The sequence below is a fragment of the Panthera uncia genome, chromosome E3 (assembly GCF_023721935.1).
Source record: "Panthera uncia isolate 11264 chromosome E3, Puncia_PCG_1.0, whole genome shotgun sequence".
Taxonomy (NCBI): domain Eukaryota; kingdom Metazoa; phylum Chordata; class Mammalia; order Carnivora; family Felidae; genus Panthera; species Panthera uncia.
This window is the reverse complement of record NC_064815.1, coordinates 13,984,533-14,006,676: the sequence shown is the minus strand read 5'-3', so window position 1 is coordinate 14,006,676 and position 22,144 is coordinate 13,984,533. Positions and strand designations below refer to the sequence as shown.

Genomic DNA, 22,144 nt, shown 5'->3' with positions numbered 1-22,144 from the left:
AGTGGGGGTAGTTTTTCCTCCTGGGGAGTCACCGCCACACTCCTAGGTCAGAGCCCCGTGCATCTAATTTTTGCACTTGTGCTTGAAGATTTTACCGTTTTAAAATAATTACACTGCCGTGACACAACCTGCCTGGGGGAAGCACTTTGACTTTGTGAATGTCCTTTGCAGGTCGCTAGCTGAAATGGCAGCGGCCACATCTGTCCACGTGGTTGCGGTCATTGAGCCCATCATTCAGCACGCCGACTGGTTCTTCCCTGAAGGTAATTCACCTTTCCAACTTCACTGACCGCCCAGGCAACACAATAACAGTATAAGAAATTCTTCCGAGAAGAAAATGCATCAGTAATCCCTTCACCATTACCTAACCGGTTTCCCTTTTTCACGTTTCTTTTTAAAATAGACCGCTTAACGTTCATCTTTGACGTATTGGCCACCACGTTATTTTGTGTTTCGCTTTGTCTCACTTAACGCTGGAGTTGTTCGCTCTAGCCAGCGTATACTGGAATACCCACTAGGCACCACATGCTGGTGGTGACATGCTGTCCCCTGGAGGAACTTGGCCCTTGGAGAAGGACACATAAACAGATATTGTAACACATGGCGAGTGAGAAGGAGAGGCGGATAGTTTGACAAAGTCAGATGCTGGGCACAAAGAACCAGGGACTGCTTTGTGGAAGAGGTGACACTGAATATGCAGTTTTCCATTGGGAAGACCTCCTTTTGTTTCTCTCAGCAGAGAGCTGGTTTCTTTGTAAAGGTGGAAGGTAACACAGGACAGGTGGATTGGAGCCATTTTCTGAAGGTCGGAGTTGGCCTGTCAGAGAAGTAGGATTTCAGTCTACAGGCCGTAGATTTTCAAACCGCGTCTGTTGTAGTCCTGGGATCCTCAGAGGTTCCACGACCCTCTTTGGGGCCACTGGTTGGCATGTTTTGGGAGTCCAGGCCCCCGCCCCTTATTCCGTGAGCCCCGTGAGTGACCCCAGGCCACGCTCACCTCTTCTTTACCACAGTCTCCACACCATCGAGAATCCCGCCTCCCTCATGCAGGCTGCTCAACAAATACGTGAGGTCTCAGTGAATCCTGGCATTCTGCCCAAGATTTCTTTGGGAAGACGAGTCTTGGAAAAACTGCTATAGGCAGTACAGAGTTGGTGTTGCTTTTATTTGTATTTTATAATCAGAATGTAAATACTTTTCATTTTTTTATCCAAAAAAGTAATCCCTGCTTACTGCCCTTGTCCATATTCCATGATTTTTTTTTTTTTTTTAAACAAAGAAGAAAGCAGAGGGATCGTGTAAGTTATATTCTGAATCACACCCCTTCCTTATTTCTAGTTCCTTCATTTTACCTCCCCTGGCTTGGGAAACCATTCTTTTTTTTTTTTTTTTTTTTTTTTTAATTACTAGAAAGAGAGAGAGAACCAGCACAAATGAGGGAGGGCCAGAGAGAGAGAGAGAGAGAGAGAATCCCAAGCAGGCTCCACACCCAGCACCAAGCCCAACGTGGGGCTCAATCTCACGAACCACCAGCTCATGACCTGAGCCAAAATCGAGAGTGGGACACTTAACCGACAGAGCCACCCAGGTACCCCTTGGCAAACCATTCTTAAGAGGAGAGTGCAGGGGTTCCACTTGTGAAGCAATGAGGGCTGAGGGGCTGAAGAATGAGGCTCTCGTTGCAGAGGGAGTTTTAAAGCTCTGTGCCCCCATATGCTCTCTTGTCACACATGGGCAAACCTCATTTTATGGCGCTTTGCTTTATATATTTGCAGTCTCGATACTGCATTATTTTACAGACAAGGCTTGTGGTAACCCTGCATTGGGCATGTCTGTCGGTGCCGTTTTTCTGACAGCATTTGCTCATCTCGTGTCTCTGTCACATTATGGTAATTCTTGTGGTTTCAAATTTTCTCATTATATTTGTTGTAGTGATCTGTGATCAGTGATTACGACTCACTGAGAGCTCAGATGATGGTTAGCATTTCTTAAGAATAAAATCGTTTTAAAAGACAAGTGAATTTATTTTGAGAGAAAGAGAAAGAAAGCAAGGTTGGGGGAGGGGCAGAGAGAGAGGGAGAAAGAGAGAATCCCAAGCAGGCTCCGTGCCGTCAGTGCAGAGCCCAATGCAGGACTTGAACCCGTGAACTGTGAGATCATGACCTGAGCTGAGATCAAGGGTTGGTCACTTAACCGACTGAGCCACCCAAGCACCCTAACAATAAAGCACTTTCTATTTCAAGTACATACATTGTGTTTTTAGACATAATGCTATTACATGCTGAATAGATGACAGTATGGAGTAAACCTAACATTCATATGCTCTGGGAAACCAAAAAAGTCACTTGACTTGCTTCATTACGATACTCGCTTTATTGGGGTATTCACTTTATCATGATACTTGCTTTATCGCGATATTCGCCTTGTTGCAGTGGTCGGACAGCGCACCTGCAGCGTCTCTGAGGTGTGCCTGTACACTTGTTTCTTTCTCTTGTTGCAGAGGTGGAATTTAACGTCTCAGAAGCATTCGTGCCTCTCGTCACCCCAAATTCCAATCACTCATCTCACACTGGAAATGACTCTGACTCAGGGACCCTCGAGAGGAAACGACCTGCCAGCATGGCAGTAATGGAAGGGGACTTGGTGAAGAAGGAGAGGTGTGTGTTCAGAGCTGTTCACTCGCATCCAGCAGCAGATGTCATGTAGAAGGATGGTTGAACCCTCGGTATCTGGTCCGGCCTCAGCCGACTTGTCATGAGAGTGGCCCACTAACCACCCGTGATTGTTAGGTCCAGATATTTAAGGAATTTTGCTCTAGTTCATTCCAAACATTAATATGACTTACGTAAGACAGATGGGTAGCTTGTCTGCTAACATCCAGACCGTGTGCATCCAGGCTTTCCTTGGTGGTCTGTGGGATGGCATCATACACGTGACAGAGCCACCCGAACGCACTTGGGGAAAAGAGAGAGGGCGGGGGAGAAAAGTTAAATATTGTGGACAGATGTCCAGGAGCGAGTGTGAGAATAACCCACCTCTCACAGTAAGTTGTGTGACTTGGTGTTTAAAGAGACCTATTTTGGATAGAACGTGGCCCTTCAGTGGAAGCCAACCACTGAATCTGATGTTCAGCTGGAGAAACTTGAGTATTTCCAATTCTGGAAGAAAAAAAAGATGGTGGGTGGTATCAGATCTAGTGAGAGACCGTAGGTCTCCGTGCTGTGCTCCATGGGCGATTTTAGTGGGATTTTCAAAGGTTAGTAAGGCTCTTTGTGATTTGTGTCTTCAGAGGCCAGCTTGCTCAGTGTGTGTGATGAAATAGCTCCATACTCACCAGTAAGGCCAAGTTAGGCCTGTTTGAGTAGCATGCTGTTCTTGCACACGCATAAGTAATAACATCACGGACGTGGTGTTACATTACAGCTAAACAGCAGGCTCCTATTTCGATCATCCGATCTTATAGCGACCTATGATCTTTTTTTGTTTGATTTTGCTTGGTAGTGATTGTTTTTAATCCACGGTGAAGGCTCTCCTTCCCTACTCGGTCCCCCCGAAGCCCGTGTTTATTACGTGCCGAGACCTTACTTCTCTGCAGTCCCATTCACACACTTGGTCCTGCTGCACGATGACAAACTGTCCACCACGAAATGAGCCTTCATGGACTTTAGGTTACAAAATGCAGTGTTACGGGTCTGACTGGCATATAGTAAACGATTCTTGGTTACCCCCCGGGGTGGATTCTCCCCACCAGCTGACCCAGTAAACATGAGCTCAAGAAGCCATGCGCCTCGATTTTTCAAACTGAAGAGTTTGAAAGTTCACGCATCAAGTAAATCTTAAGCGAAAAGTGAATCTTCCTCCTCCCCACCCTCCAACTGCCATCTGCTTCCCAAAAGCAACTGTTTTTCCCAAGGTTACGGACCCTTTCAGATCTATTCTTTGCACACTCATGTACCAGTGTTTCTACATCTCGGCTCAAGAAGCAGGGTGGCGTCACAACCTTCCCACTCAGCTCCCACCTCATCCCCCAAACACACAGACTCGAGGTGGCCGTTGGGTGGCACGCAGATAGGCAGGCTAATGTGATGCCACTCACTCGAGACGAGGCCCGCCCGTTGGCTTGCAGCTGTTCACCCCCAGACTGAGAAAGGACACTGATCGGGACCGGGTCTGTCGGCTCGCTCAGGTTTAAAGCCCGGGTGAGCTGCTTGCCTTGGTAATAGGGATGGCCGCGAACCTGGTCCGCGCCGCTTCACTGCATGCTGGGCAACCGGGGGGCTGTCCACACGTGTGGGTTTCAACACGCGTGGACCGTTGGGCTTCTGTCTCAGTAGTCAGCTTGCATGGTGTGTTGACTGTTTCTTCTTTCTGTGTAGCTTTGGTGTGAAGCTTATGGACTTCCAGGCCCACCGGCGAGGTGGCACTCTAAATAGAAAGCACATAGCCCCAGCTTTCCAGCCGCCACTCCCGCCCACAGATGGCGGCACCTTGGCTCCTGCGGGCCCGGAGCCCCCTCCCCAGAGCTCTAGGGCTGAAAGCAGCACAGGGGGTGGGGCTGTCCCCTCCTCTGCGGGCATACTGGAGCAGGGGCCAAGCCTGGGCGACAGGTAAGGAGGCCGGCTTCTGCTGGGTGCCCAGTGCCCCAGCCTTCTCGCAGGGGCTGGCCTGTGGGCACGGCATCCAGGCCCACAGAATCACTCGGCAGAGAGTGAACCGGATTTGCCTTCACTCTTCTGGTTGGCAAAGGATGGGGAAAAAAAGACTGCAAATTGCTTGCTTCCTTTCCTGTTTTCCAAAAGAAGCAACATTCGTTTGCATTCTTTACCGTACTGCTTCGGTGCTGGAAGCCAATAGGTGGCTAGCAGTATTGTAAACCTCTTCTAGCTGTTGGATGTGCACTCGATGTCCATTGACCACTCGCTTGTTGCCATCTGGTGTGCTAACTGGTTAACACTTGAATGTAGCAAGTTACTTATAGTATCCTTGGCATTCATTCATTCATTCATTCACTCACCCACTCACCCACCCATCCTTCCACCCACCTGTCCACCCGTCCATCCATCCATCCATCCATCCATCCATCCATCCATCCAGACTTATTGAATAACTAACTGAGTACCGGACGCTGTACTAGATGCAGTTGGTGACTGAGACCCTCCCAACCCCTAGCGTTCAGTCTCGTAGGCAAATTGATAATGTGAGTACAAGGTAAAAAATATGATAAATTTTCTTAAAAGGCTCTTTTGTTGATTCCTTTAGACTAACCATCTGGAGTGGGGTACAAGTATACAGCAGCTTGAAAAAAGAGGACCTTTGAACTTGAGATTTCTGTTTAATGTGCATGAATTCACTTCTCCACACTGACCCAGGCAGATGACCACCGGAGGCCACTTCAAGTGGTATCTCAGGTGGTTCAGGACCAGAAGCTGCTGTAAAAGATGAGCCCCTCTGCAGAGCACGTGCTCAAATGTTTATCGCGGCCTTCTATAAAGCACTAAATAATCACATATTGAGTAAAACAGATGCACAGAACAAGGATAACCTGTTTCTGCATACATTGTGCGCAGAGACGAAGCTGCCTCGGGAGAGCTCCCTCACTTCCTGTCCTCTGCATGGGGAGGGAGTGCCTTGGGTGTGAAGCCAGCTGCTTACGAGAGCGGAATCTTGTTCGGTCGTCACACCTGAACTCTGACTCTCTGCGTCTTCCCGAATTCCTTTTTTGAGTCCATAATTTGTGCAAGTTCACATTTTGGTGAAAAATAACTGAGGCTCCGTGTTGTCTCGTTAACCGCTGCTCCACACGTCCTTGTTTTGGCTTAAATTTTTTTCTTTGGGAAAAAAGTACTCGCAAACCCTCACATTTTCATGTACCTGTTAGCATTCAACCCATTCAATCAAGGCTTAAATACATTATTTAAGATAATAATCAGAATTCACTGCAGATGGACAAATAGAATGTCAGTCCTCGGTTTGCCTTTGTTTTCTATGCTGTGTAGACATTTTTGTGTGCACTTGGCTAGTGGCATTCACTGGTGACCCTGACAAAATGTAGCTGTCAGGTTTAGTGTAAGAGGGTCTGACCCGGGAACTAGCCCGAGTTCCGATCTCCGTCTCCCCTGCTACTAACCAGCTCCGGACTTTGAGCGATCAAAGGGTTTCTCTTTCCTCAAGTCCAAACTATTGATAATAACCGAGTATTTTGTAATTTACAGCACTAGTATTTTGCCACAGCTTTTGCTTTGTTTTATACACTGTATGTGTCAAAATCTCATTAGTTTGAAGTCCAAAAGCCCTTTTGTGTTTTTCAGTATTGCCCAATCTTAAGTACAGGCAAACTAGAAATTTCTTGTTGGTTGCTATGAAATGGTCTCTATCATGATGTTCAAGGGGCAGAAGAGTGGAAAGACAGTCTGATGCAATGAATCTCATGAAATATTTAGTCCTGTGTGGCCCCAAACAAATACTAGCTTTGTAGACCCAGTGTGAACTGTTTCAAATTCCAGATCACCTCCTTGCCTGTGGAGGTGAGAACTCTGGTTGGGATCTGGTATTTTTAGCTTGCTTATTAGCTTTCTAGCTGGGACCGTCCGACATCTAACTTGACTTTGCTCCCCTTAGTCCGCCGAAACCCAAGGACTCTGCCCCTGCCCCCGCACCCACCCCGGGGAGAAGCAACAGTCAGATGGCCGCTGGCCCGAACCAGGCCCAGACAGCGACTGGCTCCCATCAGCTCTCGGTCGGCCCAGGGCACAACTCCGCCGGCCCCAGCCCGCACACTCTGCGCCGAGGTAAGTAGCCACCTTTACTCCTTCCCCTTAGGGACGAATGTGCAGACATCCTTGGGTTAGCGTGGGGATTCACTTGCAAGGCTTTCCGACAGATCATGGCCATGTCTGTTTATAAAAGGGCAAGCAGAAAAATCAGTCATTTTAAGAGCAAAGTCAGTGAAGAGAAATGAAATAATGGAGAGCAGAGAAACAGGCACTGCTGAGTATGTTTAAGCCACAAAGTCCAACAAACGAAGGTTGCTTCTCAGAAGCAGTGCTCTCAGTTTTCCAGGAATCTGGCATGCCAAGCCCTCCCTCCGTTTTGAAAGCACCACAGCCTCCGTAGTAGCCAAGCTTTACGGGTCTGCAACCCTCAAGATGGTGGTCAGGGCTTTCTGGGTCCTGACACTGACATGTGATCCAAATCATCCCCACCTATACCCCTGCAAGCCCTCCACCCGGCAGTTAGGGGGACTGTTTGAAAACACAGCAGGTTGTGTCATCTCTCGGTTGAAAGGCTCCAGCGGCTTCTGTGTAAACCTCCCCCGTGGGCCCTGTGTGGTTGGGCCTACCTTTGGGCCCCGCTCTTAACCACTGCTCTCTCTCACCAAGCTGCCAGCAGCGCTGGTCTGCTCTCTGTTCCTCGCCTGCACTGAGCTCATTCCCTCTTTAGACATCCACATTCCATGTCTTCTCTTCCGGAACATTCTGACCCACATCTTCTCGTGGCTCTTTTGAAATTTTATTGGGATAAGAAGACCTACCGTGAGGTCTCCCCTCTTAAACTTCTAAGAGTACTACAGGCACACTGTGGTACGGCAGACCTCTGGAACTTACTCATCTGGTGTAACTGGAACTCTGTGTCTGTTAGTTAGCAGCCCTCCGTTACCCCTTCTGCAGCGCTCTCTCTCCAGCCCTTGGCAGCTGCCATTCCACTCTCCGATTCTGTGGGCTTGACTCTTGTAGATACTTCGTGCAGTCCTGTCTTTCTGTGACCGGCTTATTTCACCCAGGGTAATGTCCTCCAGGTTCATCCATGTTGTTGTGTATGGCAGGATTTCCTTCTTTTTTAAGGCTAAATAATACTCCAGTGTATGTATAGCCCACATTTTTGATCCAGTCATCCATCGATGGACATTTAGGCTGTTTCTACATCTTGACTATTGTGAATAGTGCTGCAGTGAACACAGGAGTGCAAGTATCTTTCTGAGACCCCGACTTCAGTTCTTTTGGCTAAGTACCCAGAGGTGGGTTTGCTGGATCATATGGTAATTCTATTTTTAATATTTTGAGGGGTCTGCTCACTTTTCCATAATGACGGTACCACTTGTATTCCCACCAACAGTGTATAAGGGTTCGATTTTCTCTACATCTTTGCCAGCACTTCTTTTGTGGTTTTTTTTGGGTTTTTTTGTTTGTTTTTTTTTAATAATAGCCACTCTGACAGATATGAGGTGCCTCATTATGGTTTGGATTTCTGTTTCCCTGATGATGAATTTTATTCTTTTGCCTGTGGATGTCCACTTTTCCCCACACCGTCTGTTGAAGAGACCGTCCTTTCCCCTCTGTGTGTTTTTGGTGTCCTGTCAAAGACCAACTGTCTGTGCGTGGACTTATCTCTGGGCTCTCTGTTCTGTTCCACACGTGGTTCCTTTTTACCACTCAGGTCACAGCTCAGAAATCACCTCCTCCATGAGCCCTCCGCAATTACCTGCTCTGAACTGATGACCCCTCTCGTCCCTACCACTCACCAAGTCTTCCTCTGTCATAACACTGTCTTTCTTTCCAGGCATTTTTTTTCTTGATCTGAAATTTTTAAATTTGTCTTTTAACTTGTTGCCAGTTTCCCCTAGTACCTCTTAGAAAGCTGGGATCTCACCCGCCCAGGGGGTGGCAGAGGCCTCAGGGACAGCCGGCTTCAGGAGAGTCAGCTACTCTCAGGTGGCCTGGTCAATGCTGGTCATGGGAGGGGCAATTGTGATAAATAATAAAAGGCCTCAGACTCAAAAGTTGAGCTGTAGCTATGCCTAAAGTCACATAGCTGGTTGGATCAAAGGCTGCTAGTTTAACCTTTCCTAACTGAATCCCTACAAATATAAAGTAGAAATTAAAATGCCTTCTTAAGGGGTATATTGTGGGAACGCCCATGAAAGCACCATCTTTATAAAGCATAACATAAATGTTAGGTGGAATTTTTATAAATTACAGGCAAGGAGGGGCTCCTGGATGGCTCAGTCCATTAAGTGTCCGACTTTGACTCAGGTCACGATCTCACGGTTCCTGAGTTTGAGCCCCGCATCAGGATCCTTGCTGACAGCTCAGAGGCTGGAGCCTGTTTCAGATCTGCGTCTCCCTCTCTCTTTTTCTGCCCCTCCCTGGCTCGCACTCTCTCTCTCCAAAAAAACTAAATAAGCATTAAAAAAAATTTTTTTTAATAAAAATAAATTACAGGCAGGGAGGCAAAGTCAGGTATATGCTGCCTGGTTACAGACCCACGTGGTCCTTTTTAAGGTGCTCCTCTCCCCTGAGGATCTTCGTCTGTACCCCAGCTTATCCTGGAGCGTAATTAGGTCTTCTCTTCCTGGATTCTGGGTGTAATCCTGCTTTTGGGTTGAGGCTCTCCTTATGGCCACATTAGGAGTCTTTCCTGCTTCCGTAAACCACAGACCTCCGGCTTCCTCACAGGATTAGTCTGAACCTTCTGCCCCTGCCTCAGCCTCCCCAAACCTTCATAGGTTTGTCCTATGGAAAGTCCACCTTTCTCCCATCTCCCCGGCACCCAGCTCTCCTGCTTCCTCTTCTGATTCCCTCTACACCCTTTCCTGTCTGGAGTGGTCTTTTTTTTTTTTTTTTTTTTTTTTTTTAATTTATTTATTTAAAGTTTATTTATTGTGAGAGAGACAGAACAAGTGGGGTTGGGGCAGAGAGAGAGAGGGAAGAGAGAGAATCCCAAGCAGGCTTCACACTGTCAGTGTGGAGCCCAATGCTGGGCTTGAACCCATGAACTGTGAGATCATGACCTGAGCCGAAATCAAGAGTCTGACACTTAACTGGCTGAGCCACCCAGGCGCCATAGGAATAGTCTTTTATTTGATGTGAATTCATAATTAATATTGCTCAGAACAAAAAACTAGAACTTTTTCTTTTTTAAATGTTTATTTTTGTTTTTGTTTTTTTTTTTAATTTTTTTTTCAACGTTTTTTATTTATTTTTGAGACAGAGAGAAACAAAGCATGAACGGGGGAGGGGCAGAGAGAGAGGGAGACACAGAATCGGAATAAATGTTTATTTTTGAGAGAGAGCTAGTGGGGGAGGGGCAGAGAGAGAGGGAAACAGGATCCAAATAGGATCTGACAGGAGAGAGCCCAATGCGTGGCTCGAACTCACAAGCCTCACGGCTCATGACCTGAGCTGAAGTTGGACACTTAACCAACCGAGCCACCCAGTCGCCCCAGAACTTTTTTTTTTAAGTTGTTTATGGTAGCCAGAGTACAGCTAATATTCCAAAGGTTCCTTCCTTTGTCTGCTGGTTAGTTGTTTCTTTGGGAAAAGGTCTTCCAAGGTCTGGGGTCAAAAGTTCTAGGCCAGCAGAGCAAAGGAGACTTTATACCCTTTTCATTCCTTAATTCTGGGCCCTGTGAGCAGACAGCCAGGCTGTACAGGGAGAAGGAAAGGGATGAAGAGAGTCCAAGGAGTCCACAGAACATGGTTGTGAGGCTGTTCTGCCAGTTGCTAGCTGTGTGAGCTTTTGCAAATACTTGACCTCTCTGAGCCTCAGTTTTCTCCACCGTGAAATGGGTGTAACAATGTCCATCTTGCAATGTGAGCTTATGAGACTCAACCGAGACAGTTTATGTAAGGGGCCGGCCTTGGTGCTGGTGATGTGTTGGGCAAATGAAACATTTCCTTAATTTCCCTATCCCTTTTTGGGAAGATGAGTAGAATCTCGGTACAATTTGAAAAATACTGGGGAGCGTGGATGGCTCAGTTGGTTAAGTATCTGACTCTTGATTTCAGCTCAAGTCATGATCTCACAGTTCATGGGTTCAAGCCCCGAGTCGGGCTCTGTGCTGATGGTTCAGAGCCTGCTTGGGATTCTCTCTCTCTGTCTCTGTCTCTGTCTCTCTGCCCCTCCCCCACTTGCACTTGTGCACACGCTCTCTCTCAAAATAAATAAATAAACTTTAAAAAAAAGAAAAATACTAAAGCCTCTCCACCCACCTCTCCCAGCCCAAAGCCCGGTCTCCAGACCCACTGTTGGTAGCAAATTCTACTCCCATGGCCCCTTAGTGACGCTGATCTCAGCTGATACCGGGAAGGTAGTGAAGTGCTTCAACTCTCCGTAGATATACCTAAGGCAGTTCCTCCAGATTTATTTATATTTATATCCAGAATATGTCTGTTCATTCAAGTGATTCTGGAACTGGTAGAATTTCTGTCATTTAAAAAAAATCAAGCCGTCTTGAAGAAACTGGCTTAGGGCAAGGGGCCATGGTATGCTGTGTAGGCAGATCAGTCATGCTTGGCTGTTGCCCCCTCAGCTGTTCTCGCTTCTCCCCTTTTCTTACTGGGCCATCAGGCAACCGGGGAAGGGTACTGACATGAGGGCAGCTCGGTGAGCTAAGAGCAGCGACTCTGTGTAGGGGGGCGGCCCCTTGACTGAGTTCTTTTCTTACTGGACTTTAAACTTTTTTTTTTTTAACACTTACTTATTTTTGAGAGAGAGACAGTGGTGGGGAGGGGAGAGAGAGGGAGACTCAGAATCCCAAGCAGGCTCCACACGGTCAGCACAGAGCCCAACACAGGGCTCGAACCCATGAACTATGAGATCATGACCTGAGCCGAAGTCAGAAGCTCAACTGACTCTGCCACCAGGGGCCCCTATTCTTACTGAACTTTTAAAACAACAGGTCATGGGGGGCCTGGCTGGCTCAGAGGAGCATGCGACTCTTGGTCGTGAGTTCAAGCCCCACATCGGGTGTAGAGATTACTAAAAAATCTTAAAAAATGCAAAATAAAACAACAGGTCTTTAAGGGTCTGTGTGTGTGTGTATGAGGTGCTTTTTTTTTTTTAATAGAAACTTATTGTTTGGGAACAGTTTTGGATCTGCAGGGAAGCTGCAGACAGTACTGGTTGCTCCCTTGCACCCGCACCAGCTTTCCCCCGCTGCTGACCTCTTAGGTCCCCGGGGTGCCCTCTCACAGCCGGGCAAGCAGCACCTGCAGCGTCACTGCTAAACAACTAGCCGCTCCCCCGGCGTTCACTCCCCGCCGCGGGGCCACGGCGCCCAGGAGACCGCGTCACACTGCGTCAACTCGTCTCCCGAGTCTCCCCTGGGCCGAGACGGTTTCTGACCTCCCGTGCGTTTCCCTGGCCTTGACCGCGTGGGGGAGTGCGGGTCAGGCATTTTGAAGGACGTCCTCCATCTGTGCGGGCAGCTGGTTTCTTTGGGGGAGGACGACCGCCGAGGCGAAGTGTCCCCCCGACGGCGTCCTTCCGCGGGGGCGCACGGTACCCACGCGGGTTCGCCCGCGGAAGGTGGCGTTGGCTCTCGCCGCCGTGCCCTTCTCACTGAAAGGCGTTCTCCTCCTTTGTGCAGCTGTTAAAAAACCTGCTCCTGCACCCCCGAAACCAGGAAACCCGCCTCCCGGCCACCCCGGGGGCCAGAGTTCTCCGGGAACGTCTCAGCATCCGCCCAGTCTGTCGCCAAAGCCAGCCGCCCGAAGCCCTTCTCCTCCCACTCAGCAGGCGGGCCAGGCCCCGGGCCAGCCGTGCGCCGCCCCGCAGCCCTCGGCGCCCCGGAGGTACTCCAGCAGCCTGCCTCCCATACAAGCCCCCAGCCACCCGCCGCCGCAGCCCCCCACGCAGGCCGCGCCGCCCCCGGGGCACACCAAACCCGGTGGCGGCCAGGGCCCGCCCGCCCCCACGGCACCGACCGGCGAGCAGGGACTGGAGCAGCCACCTCACACCCCTCCCCAGACTCCGACGCCCCCCAGTACTCCACCTTTAGGAAAACAGAACCCCGGCCCGCCCGCTTCGCAGACCGCGGCGGGGACTAACCCTGAGACTGCGCAGCCACACGCCGGAACCTTACCGAGACCGCGACCAGTACCAAAGCCCAGGAACCGGCCCAGCATGCCTCCGCCCCCACACCCCCCTGGCGCCCACTCCGCAGGGGACGGCACCCTCAGCAACGCAGCTCCCACTGCCTCCAAAATAGTAACGGGTAAGTGAGAAACTGCTCCCCGCCCGCGCTGCGTCGTCTCTGTCCCCTCCCTTTTAGGCCTGGGTTTACAGCAGGGGGCAGCCAGCCTTACCCGCTGGCCACATCTGGCCCATAGCCAGCCCGTTTTTGTAAATGAAGTTTTACTGGGACACAGCGGGTCTAATTTGTCTACATATCATCTTGGGCCGCTTTTGTGCTAACATAACAGAGTTGTATAGTCAGAGATTATTAGGCTCGCAGAACCTAAAAATATTTAGTGCCTGGCCCTTGAAGTTAGCTGGCCACTGACTTATAGTTTCATTATGTGTCTAAGACCTCCTACATTGACATTTTTCTAAGTGTAATGACCTAATCCATGTGGAAGGTACTGGACCACACGAGCATGAAATTCATTTCTTCCTCATTAGGATACTTATTTTCCTTCTAAAGGTAAAAATGTTAATAGTGAAGCATTTCAGGTATAACTTTAAAAAACAGGGTCTGTGCCACTTCGGATGCCCCAGGAAGGGAGATCTTGGGGGGGCGATCACATCAGAGTGCCTCCGGGGCAGGGGGAGGGAAGGATTGACATTTTCCCATAATCCCCATGGAAACCTGTTTCCGGTGGTGGTGATGATGGTACAGATTTCAGCAGGCCACCTGACGGGGTGTTTTTAATAGGCAGTCGAAAACACGGGCATTTATTTAATTGTGATTTCTTTCCAAAATTCCACCCTAAGTGTTCTAATACACTATTTGATTTAACGGTGGGGTAGATGGGGGTTTTTTAAATGTGTTTTTTTAAAATGGCAGTTAGGAGCTTTGAATCACAACAGTTTAATTTTCCATTTTCTACGTGGGGCTAGTTTTAGAGACGAGGTGGAATATACCTCTGGGCTGTCCAGCTCTACTGCGTGACTTCTCTGCTGAAAATGAGCCAATGGTGTACCCCAAACTGGGGGTACTCCAGATGATGAGGGTTAACCCACTAGCCTTCTGATAACCTTTTTTCTCCCCCAGGAACATACTGCATAACTTGCACGTATTGTAAATGGTTAATAACGTATGATGACACTCCAGCTTTTATTTTTAAAAAACAAAGCCACATTGGTGTGTTTGTTTGTTTGTTTCCCAATAGATGCCCTTCCTAGTGCCCTCACAGGTGGGGAAGGTTCCCAGGACTAAGGTCTGTAACCCCCCCAGCAGCTCGCACCAAGCTCCATACGCTCCTGCTTAGCCGTGTTTTGCAAATGTGCTTTTGACCACGTGCTCAGGAGCAGCTACCGGACCCCCCTGCCGTCCATTCTGTAGCATGTGGACGTTACTTTTGTTCTTACCAAAAGCATTTTGAGCTGCAGTGCTCCAAATTCGAGGTAGCTGTCAGTAGATTGAGAACCCGATTTCAAGCCGCTCACCTAAGATGCTAGGATGCCTTCTTTCTTGTTGGTAAGCCTTTTGTAAGTGTCCTGCTCTTCTCGGTGACTTCCCTGTCGTTGGTTGGCTCATCACATCCAACCGAAGAGGACTCGGGTGCAGTCAGCACAGAACATTGTGTTCCTTGTGTCTTGAGCTTCAGTTTGTAATTGTATATCTTAAGTGCAAGTTAACTGCATGGAGCTTCTTAATTTGATGTTTGAAATTCTCAGGACCAAACCAAACAAACAAACCGATCTTCTTCCAAAGATCCCACACTAAATTCCTTTGCGTTCTAGCACGCCTACATTTTGCTTTCTTAAACCATACGAGCTTTTCAAAAGGCACCGTTAGCCTCATCTGAGCCGGGTCCACATTTGGACGCCTTAGGGCTCTCGTCGTGCGTACCATTGCTTTAATCGGCTGATCTGAGCCTTAAACCCTTGGTGAGCTACTTCGCCAGCGTTCGCAGCCTTGGTCTGAGTAAGACTTTCTGTAGAAGCCAGAAAAGGAAATGAGTGAGGCCTTAAAGGCGTGGAGGAAGGCACGGGTATGATTCCACATCCTGACTCCTTATAACCCAGCAGTCTGGGGTTGCCCGACTGGGTATGGAAGTCGTGCACCAGAGTGACACGACTAAACCCTAATTAAGGCTGAGCCTTTTAACCCTTCATGACACCAGCATTTCACCCGCAGATCTCTCCTTTTACGTAGATAGGAAAACTACGAACTGGAATCACGTCTGTTCTTTAAAACCGTTCCCACCTCACATGTGTTTATTCCAGAAAACTATCTTATTGATCCGGTACAACACTGTAATGCTCTGTACTTTATCAGATCAGGGAAATTTTATATGAAAGTACTTTGCCTTAAGATATTACCTAAGTATTTAAAAATCTATGTTATGAATTCTCCTAAGCTCAAGAAATCCCAGGCCACCACAATTATTTTTGTATTGTGGAAGTAACTTTTAATTGCCTAAAATCGCCTGGACTGCCATTGGGAGCACACAGAAAGCCCCGTTTAGGATTCATGCATCCACTAGTATTGAGCAAGCTGCTATGATGAACCATTCTTGGGTATTTCAAGAAGAAAAACAATGTAACTTCCTTGGAAGGCCATCCTTTATTATGGCATTATGTTTTCATGTGGAAAACCGTAGACAGTTTCCTAAAAACAGGTTATTTGCTTAGAGCATTTAATCCTAAAAAGTTGAATTACAGCCTGGGGATTAGGATAAACCCTTGGGGGAGATCGATGCCGCCAAGCAGATTTGACCGCCACCGTCTAGCGGCTCAGCACCAGCACAGGAGAACGGAGGGATTCTGATGTCCTCCGAAGCTCCTCTTTATTGTTACTGTAGAAAGCGCGCAAGCCTTTCAGCTTTGAAAGTTAAAGCGTTTGCATCTTGCTGTTTTTAAAGGAACAGATTTTAGCCAAGAGTGTTCTAATTGAAACATTTTATTAAATAATTTAGATGTATGACCTGCCATATTCAGTAAGAACTCAAATTGGAATATTTAATGGTAAGGAAAAGGCACCTGATTGGCCAAAGCTTTTGTGCTCCTTGATGATCGTTACTCGTGCGCTAACGCCTGTTACTAACCGGGCACCCTAACCCTGCCTGCTTGCATCCCTACTAACAGTGCATGTACTAAACGATGCTGGCTTCGTTCATGCTTGCTCTTGATCACTCTGAGTACTAAGTGTGTTCACAGACGTGTGTGACAGGTGGTCACAGGGCCGGCCTTGTGCCTTCTCTAATTTCTGTCCTTTTCTGTACCAGGCAGGCTTGAGGTGTAGTAGAAGGGGACTTTGTGGACTTGGGCCCGAATTCGAATTTCAGCTCTCTGTGTAACGTCAGGCAAAGGCACGGCCTGGCTGATCAGTTAGAGGGTGACATTTGTGAGAATTTTTGTTGAAGGGATTGAATCAGATAAAATAAGACGTCTTACAGTTCTCAGCATACACTGGGTCCTAAGTGAATGCTAGCGATCTGTGATCATGTTTATCTTGGAAAAAACAGATAATCAGAGTTATGTCCTACACTTGTAGGTCAGTGCTTTAAGAATGCATATGCCCAGGGGCACCTGGGTGGCTCCGTAGGTGAAGCGTCCAACTTAGGCTCAGGTCGTGAGCTTGCAGTTTGTGAGTTCGAGCCCCACATCAGGCTTGCTGCGGTCAGCGCAGAGGCCGCTTCAGATCCTCTGTCCCCGTCTCTCTCTGCCCTCCCCGACTTGTGCTCTCTCAAAAAAATAAATAAATAAAAATAAAAATAAAAAAACCCAGGAGGGCACCCATATTTAGATTCTAATGCACCATTTGATTTTCCCAATAGCAGTTCTTTTGTGGGTTAAAAAGACAGTGCTCAGGAGTAGAAGATATTTCTTACTATTTCATGATATTTCATGAGCCTGAGAATACGTATCCCCAGGGCTGCCATCCACTGTGCGATGGTACGTCCTCTTGCTCTCGGGGCCGCCACTCAAAACTCAGCACTTTGCTGGTTCTCACAGTGTTGTTTTTTTTGTTTTTTTTTTTTTTAAACTAACCTCTTTTTACATCCTGAAAGTAACACATTTTAAAAAATTAACCATAGGTATTAAAGAAAATTTGGAAGCTAGAAATGATAAGCCACGCTGCTACAATTGAAGTAGTTCACTACTCATATTCTGAGTTTTTCTCTATTTTTTCTTTCCTAAAAGTCCAGGGTGTGTATGATCATGGCTTTTGATCCTGCATTTTTCATTTTACCTTACATCATATGCCCCTTCCCATGTTATGATGTTTTTACAACCCATCTTCTCAATGACTGCATGATATGAAGCGGGTTTATTTTTGCTCATAGTTGGACATTTTTAAGTGGCTCCTGCTTCTCTTTGCAGGTTATTTTTAACAAATAGATACCAGAATCGTGTCAAGGTGAATATCCTAGTGAGACTTGAGCAGAATCTCTCCTTTGTAAGAATAATAAAAAGTTGACGCAGAGTCTCTGACAGACCGGAAAGTCTCCGACAGCCCTAGCGAGCCGCTGCGGGGCAGAAGGGAGTCATTCTCTCAGACAGATGGGTCAGGAGGCAGGGTAGGTCACCCCACAGTTGTGTCTGCAAAGTGTAATTCCAAGGCTGTGTTTGGAGTGGCCGGGAGAATACCCTTGGACTGTCTGGAGGGTCAACTGACAACCTAAAGCACGTGTTCACAATTGTTGACGTGATAAACCTTTAGGACCGTATCCTCAATCACAGGGTGCCCGTTCTGGCCCCCCGGGAGCCCACATCCTTGATACAGATACTCAAAACAGGAAGGAACTCACTTAGATTTGTCCAAACCCCACATCAGGGGTGATGTTCTGCCTGAGTGGAAGGAGCATCCTGGGCTTCTCTTTTTGTTTTTTGCTTTTTAATAAGACATCAGTCCTGTGAACTTAGCTCCGAGCTGTATGCTCAAAGACCAGCCCTTCTTAGAACGTATCTAATGAAAAATGATGCCTTATGTAAATTCGCAGCCAGAAAGTTTCAGAGGCATTTTTTTTTTTTTTAAAAACAGAAAAGAGTTCCTGCGGGAATCTTTCTAAAATAACCTTTTCCTCATTTTTACTACAGTGAACCAGAGTGTTTAAGACTCACGCATTATCTCCTCAGATACCGTCTTCTCTGTCAGGACCCTCACCCGAGGACACACAGACTCCTGTCGGGAGGAGGGAAGCGCTGTGTCAGTTAGACCCCACAGTCCAACTGGTGTGGCTCCGATCCTCTGAGGGATTGAGTCTCTCCGAGTCCCCGTTTCTTACCTCCACGGTGGCATTGCTGCTGCCGTGGAGTTACCTCGTGTGGAGGTGTCAGCGAGTGCCATGATGACGTGTGTGCAACGCTTAGCACCGTATCTGGGAAACGGCACCCTCTCCATGGTGGCAGCCGTTGTGACAAAGAGGAGTCTCCTTCTGGAAGCTGGCTCTGCCCCCGTGCCTCTTTGTTGCATGTAAACGTTACCTGTTGCGTGTGAACGGATCTGCTGTCTTCTTTTTAAAAAATGGTTCATGTAAGAGAGAGAAGGGGGGCTGAGAAAGGGGGTACCAACCCGCCAACCTCAGGCAAACCAGGCGCAGCAGGCAGGAGGCAGAGGGAACTTCCCTTAGGCTCCCCCACACGTTTTTTCCCTGGGTGTGGAGGTCGTGCGTGCTCATCAAAAATAGAGGAATTCTGGGAAGTACAAATCCAGGAATTCTTTATATGTGATGTAAAAAAAGAAAAAGAAAGGTAGTAAGTTTGTCCTCTGAGAAGGATCTGCGGCCCATCGGTGTTGGTTTGCACATGCACCCACCTGTTAACAAGTAGGAACCTACCCAGTGCGTACGGTGCCCGTGCATCACGCACCCCCACCGGGCGTGGCGGTTCGGCAGTCTCTGGTAGACTCTTTGAGCTAAAAAGAGACGCTGACTGGTTGCGCCATCTGTCTTGTCGGGTTAGGACAATGGTAAGGGGATTGAATTTGCAATGCATTTCTGGTACGAGTCTTGTCTCTGAGACACGACTGCTCTGCCTGAGGCAGTAGGAGGGGAGGATTGGGAAGATGGCCGGGCTGGATGACTCTTCACCATCCATCCCTGCAGCTGGCCAGCCGTAAAACTGATGGAGCGTCAGCCATCATCCAGTCACTGTTCTAAGCATCAGGGAGGCACTGAACAAGACAACAAGTACAGGAAAAGCATCTCTTAAGCATAACGGGAAAACTCCCCAGCACACCCACCCCAGCCCGGCAGCGTGAAACCACAGCAGATCCGAACATCTCCCTTCTCTCCTGCAGCAGCCCTGACACCTCTCAGCAGGCTCTCACAATTCTCTAGAACACACACCTACTAGAGAGACAAAGGATTCTGTCTTGACGAGGGGCTGTCTCCCCCAGTCAACTGCCGGCTTCATTAAAGCCGTGTCTGGCTTGTCCACTGTTGTGCCCTCACGGGTGGGTGCTCAGTGAGCACTTGTTCCTGAGTGAGTGCATCTGAGACTCCCCGGCCTCATTAGGAGGAGGGCTGTGGTAGGTGACGATGTCTTTTGTGAGTTTAGGAGTGAGGGACCGACGGCTCGAGGATTGTGCGTTGCCCTCTTGCTAACGGAATTCTAGCCAACATAATAAGACAAGAAAAAGGAACTGGAGTATAAGTTAGGAAGACAAGAGAAAATACTTGTGGGATGTTGGCGATCCACCTCAGTGATTGGCAAGCAGCGGTTGTTGCCAGGGGACATTTGGAAGTGTCTGGAGACATCTTTGTCACCCTGGGGGAAAGGGGGCCGTTTGCCACGGCATCTAGGGCATCAAGGGCAGGGCTGCTGCCGTGCACCCTGCAGACAGCCCCACAAGCCAGAACGATCCAGCCCCGAATGTCACTGGTGGGAGGCTGGCATAGCATTGCTAAGAGGAATAACCCCTCAGCCCCGGAGGAGGAGGCTGTCTCCAGTGAAGCACACCTGTCCCCACGGCCCAGATGTCATGAGGGGAGTTCCGTTAGTGCGTCAGAGGGCTTGGCGAGAATGAGGTTTCCTCTCCTCGGTCAGAGCGAGCACGCGCTGCAAGGCTGCATCCGAGAGCTGCCCTGGGGTCTTGGAGGCTTGACCCCCGCTCCCAAGGGCTCATGGCGGCTCTAGCACGAGAAGGCGTGTGTGCATGGGCTGACTCGGACTTTCTGGCTCCCCTTCCTCTCGGAGCGCCCCCGGGCGGCTTCGGCATTACCACGCGCTGATCCCGTGTCTCCTGTTTTTGTCCAGACACCAGTTCTAGAGTTTCAGAACCGCTTCGCAGCACCTTTCCTGACACGCATTCAGACTCCGCAAGCAGAGACGTGCCCGGGCGCATTCTGTTGGACATAGACAACGACACGGAAAGCACCGCCCTGTGAAGAAAGCCTCCCCCAGCCCGGCCCCCTCCACCCTGGCGCGTGGAGCAGGGGCAGGTGCGCAGTTACCCTTGCAGACCCAACAGCGAAGAGCTTCCAGTGAAGGGAAACGAAGGCCTGACGTGCAGGGCCTCGCCTCCCGCAGCCCGAGGACAAGGTGGGGGCTGACACTTGAAGCCGAATGACCTGTGTCTTGAGGACGCTGGCTTTCTTTACCTGGGAAGGAAATCATGCCCAGAAACATTTCTAAAAGAAGGAAAAACGGAAAAAGACAGAAGAAAACGAAGTAGCTAGAATGGAAGGAGTATGCTCGCCGAGACGTGGGGAGGAAGCTTTGTCGCTGCGCGGTTAGTGCAGGCCGTTCGGAATGAAGAAGCACCGCTTAACTATTTAATAAAATGCGTTCATTATGCAGATCACCCACTTCCTGCTCCTTGGACTTTGATTCTCACACCTTAAGAGGGAGGTGCCTCTCCTTCAGAATCGCTGCAGAATCATTTTGTATGAAGTATGGTCTGTGCCTCCCCGAGCCCCCGAAAACCACGCGCATCGATGGTGACTGCTGGATCCGTCACCTCAGCAAACTGGATGTGACCTGTGCCTTGCCGGATTGCAGAATGTAGAAAGAAACGTACTGTTCTTTTTTTTTTTTTTTTAAACAATGTAATTGCTACTTGATAAGGACCGAACAATATTCTAGTTTCATGTTTAATTTGAATTAAATATATTCTGTGGTTTATATGAAAACTTTATCATTCTTGGAAGCAAGACCGTGGACTGTGTGTATGCGTGCGTGTGCGTGCTGTCTCTCACCCAAATAGAATTCGGATGAGACGTCGGGGGGTCTGACTGTGACCGTAGAAGCCTGAAGGAATGGAGAGCAAAGTCGCGGCAGTGACGCCAGCCCCCAGGTGCCCCAGAGACCTCCCGGACTGGCTGTCCCCCAGTGAGTGTTCCATGGTCGGGCTCTTCCTGTGCACTTACCGGTCCTGACTCCCTTCCCTGTCCAGCCAGAGACACAGAACAGTCGGCCCCGCAGACCCAGTGCGGGAGTCCCGAAGCCGCTCTTTTCCGGTGGCGGGAAGGCACTGCCCACCCAGGGTTGAAAAGACTCGGGAGGAGCAGGTGGGGAAATGGAGCAGAGCGGGGCCCACAGGCTGGATGCCTGTTCTGATGACAGCCGCTCCCAGTGGCCCAGACGTGGCGGGCTCCTCGGGGGACTAGGCAGGGACACACGCTGCCAGCGTCGGCTGCCTTGAACCATTCCGTTGGTAGAGTTGGTTGCCAGGCACATCAGCGACCTGTGCCTTGCCCGGAGGACCCCGGCCCTGTGTTCCGCTTCAGCAGCACACGCAGTACTGGTGGCACGATACAGAAGTGAGGCTGCGAAGTTTAACAGCCGTAACTCGCAAAGGGCAATCCCTTTTTCCTCCCAACTCAAAATTCCCTGTGCCCCCAAAGTGCTTCCTACACTTACTAATTATTAACTACATTGAAAATAGGTACCTATTGAAGTGCCTGGGGGCTCAGTCGGCTGAGTGTCTGACTCACGACTCGTGAGCGTCGGGCTCGCTGCTGTCAGCACAGAGGCTGCTTCAGATCCTCTGTTCCCCCCTCTCTCTGCCCCTCCCTTTGTCGCATTCTCTTTCTCTCAAAAATAAACATTGAAAAAAAAAAAAAAAAACACTGACACATCAAAACTAAGCACTGGACAAACAGAAAATAAGAAAGTATTTTTGAAAAAATAGGTACCTATAAACCCATGTCCCCCTGTATCTTAAATTTATATTCACTTAAGGCTCCCTCTCCCCCATCCCCCCTTTGCTGTAGACCAAGCTCCTTGCAGAAAGCAAGAGGCTCGGTGTCGG

General features: G+C 48.9%; 1 protein-coding gene across 4 annotated transcripts in view; it reads left to right on the top strand.

Annotated features, from left to right (window-relative positions):
- The window catches only part of ARHGAP17 (Rho GTPase activating protein 17), a 52,296-nt gene extending 31,349 nt beyond the window's left edge, over positions 1–20,947 (top strand). Inside the window, exons 13-19 of one of the 4 annotated variants that reach the window (XM_049638453.1) lie at positions 172–263; positions 2,501–2,657; positions 4,377–4,607; positions 6,619–6,788; positions 12,368–12,994; positions 14,112–14,159; positions 20,149–20,239. In XM_049638453.1, the coding sequence (XP_049494410.1) occupies positions 172–263; positions 2,501–2,657; positions 4,377–4,607; positions 6,619–6,788; positions 12,368–12,994; positions 14,112–14,158 (1,324 nt within the window). In that variant the 3' untranslated portion in view covers position 14,159; positions 20,149–20,239. Of the gene's footprint in view, positions 1–171; positions 264–2,500; positions 2,658–4,376; positions 4,608–6,618; positions 6,789–12,367; positions 12,995–14,111; positions 14,160–15,863; positions 15,913–20,148 lie in introns of all 4 variants that reach the window. The other 3 variants (XM_049638454.1, XM_049638452.1, XM_049638455.1) reach the window with 3 other exon arrangements.
- The last annotated feature ends 1,197 nt before the right edge of the window (positions 20,948–22,144 follow it).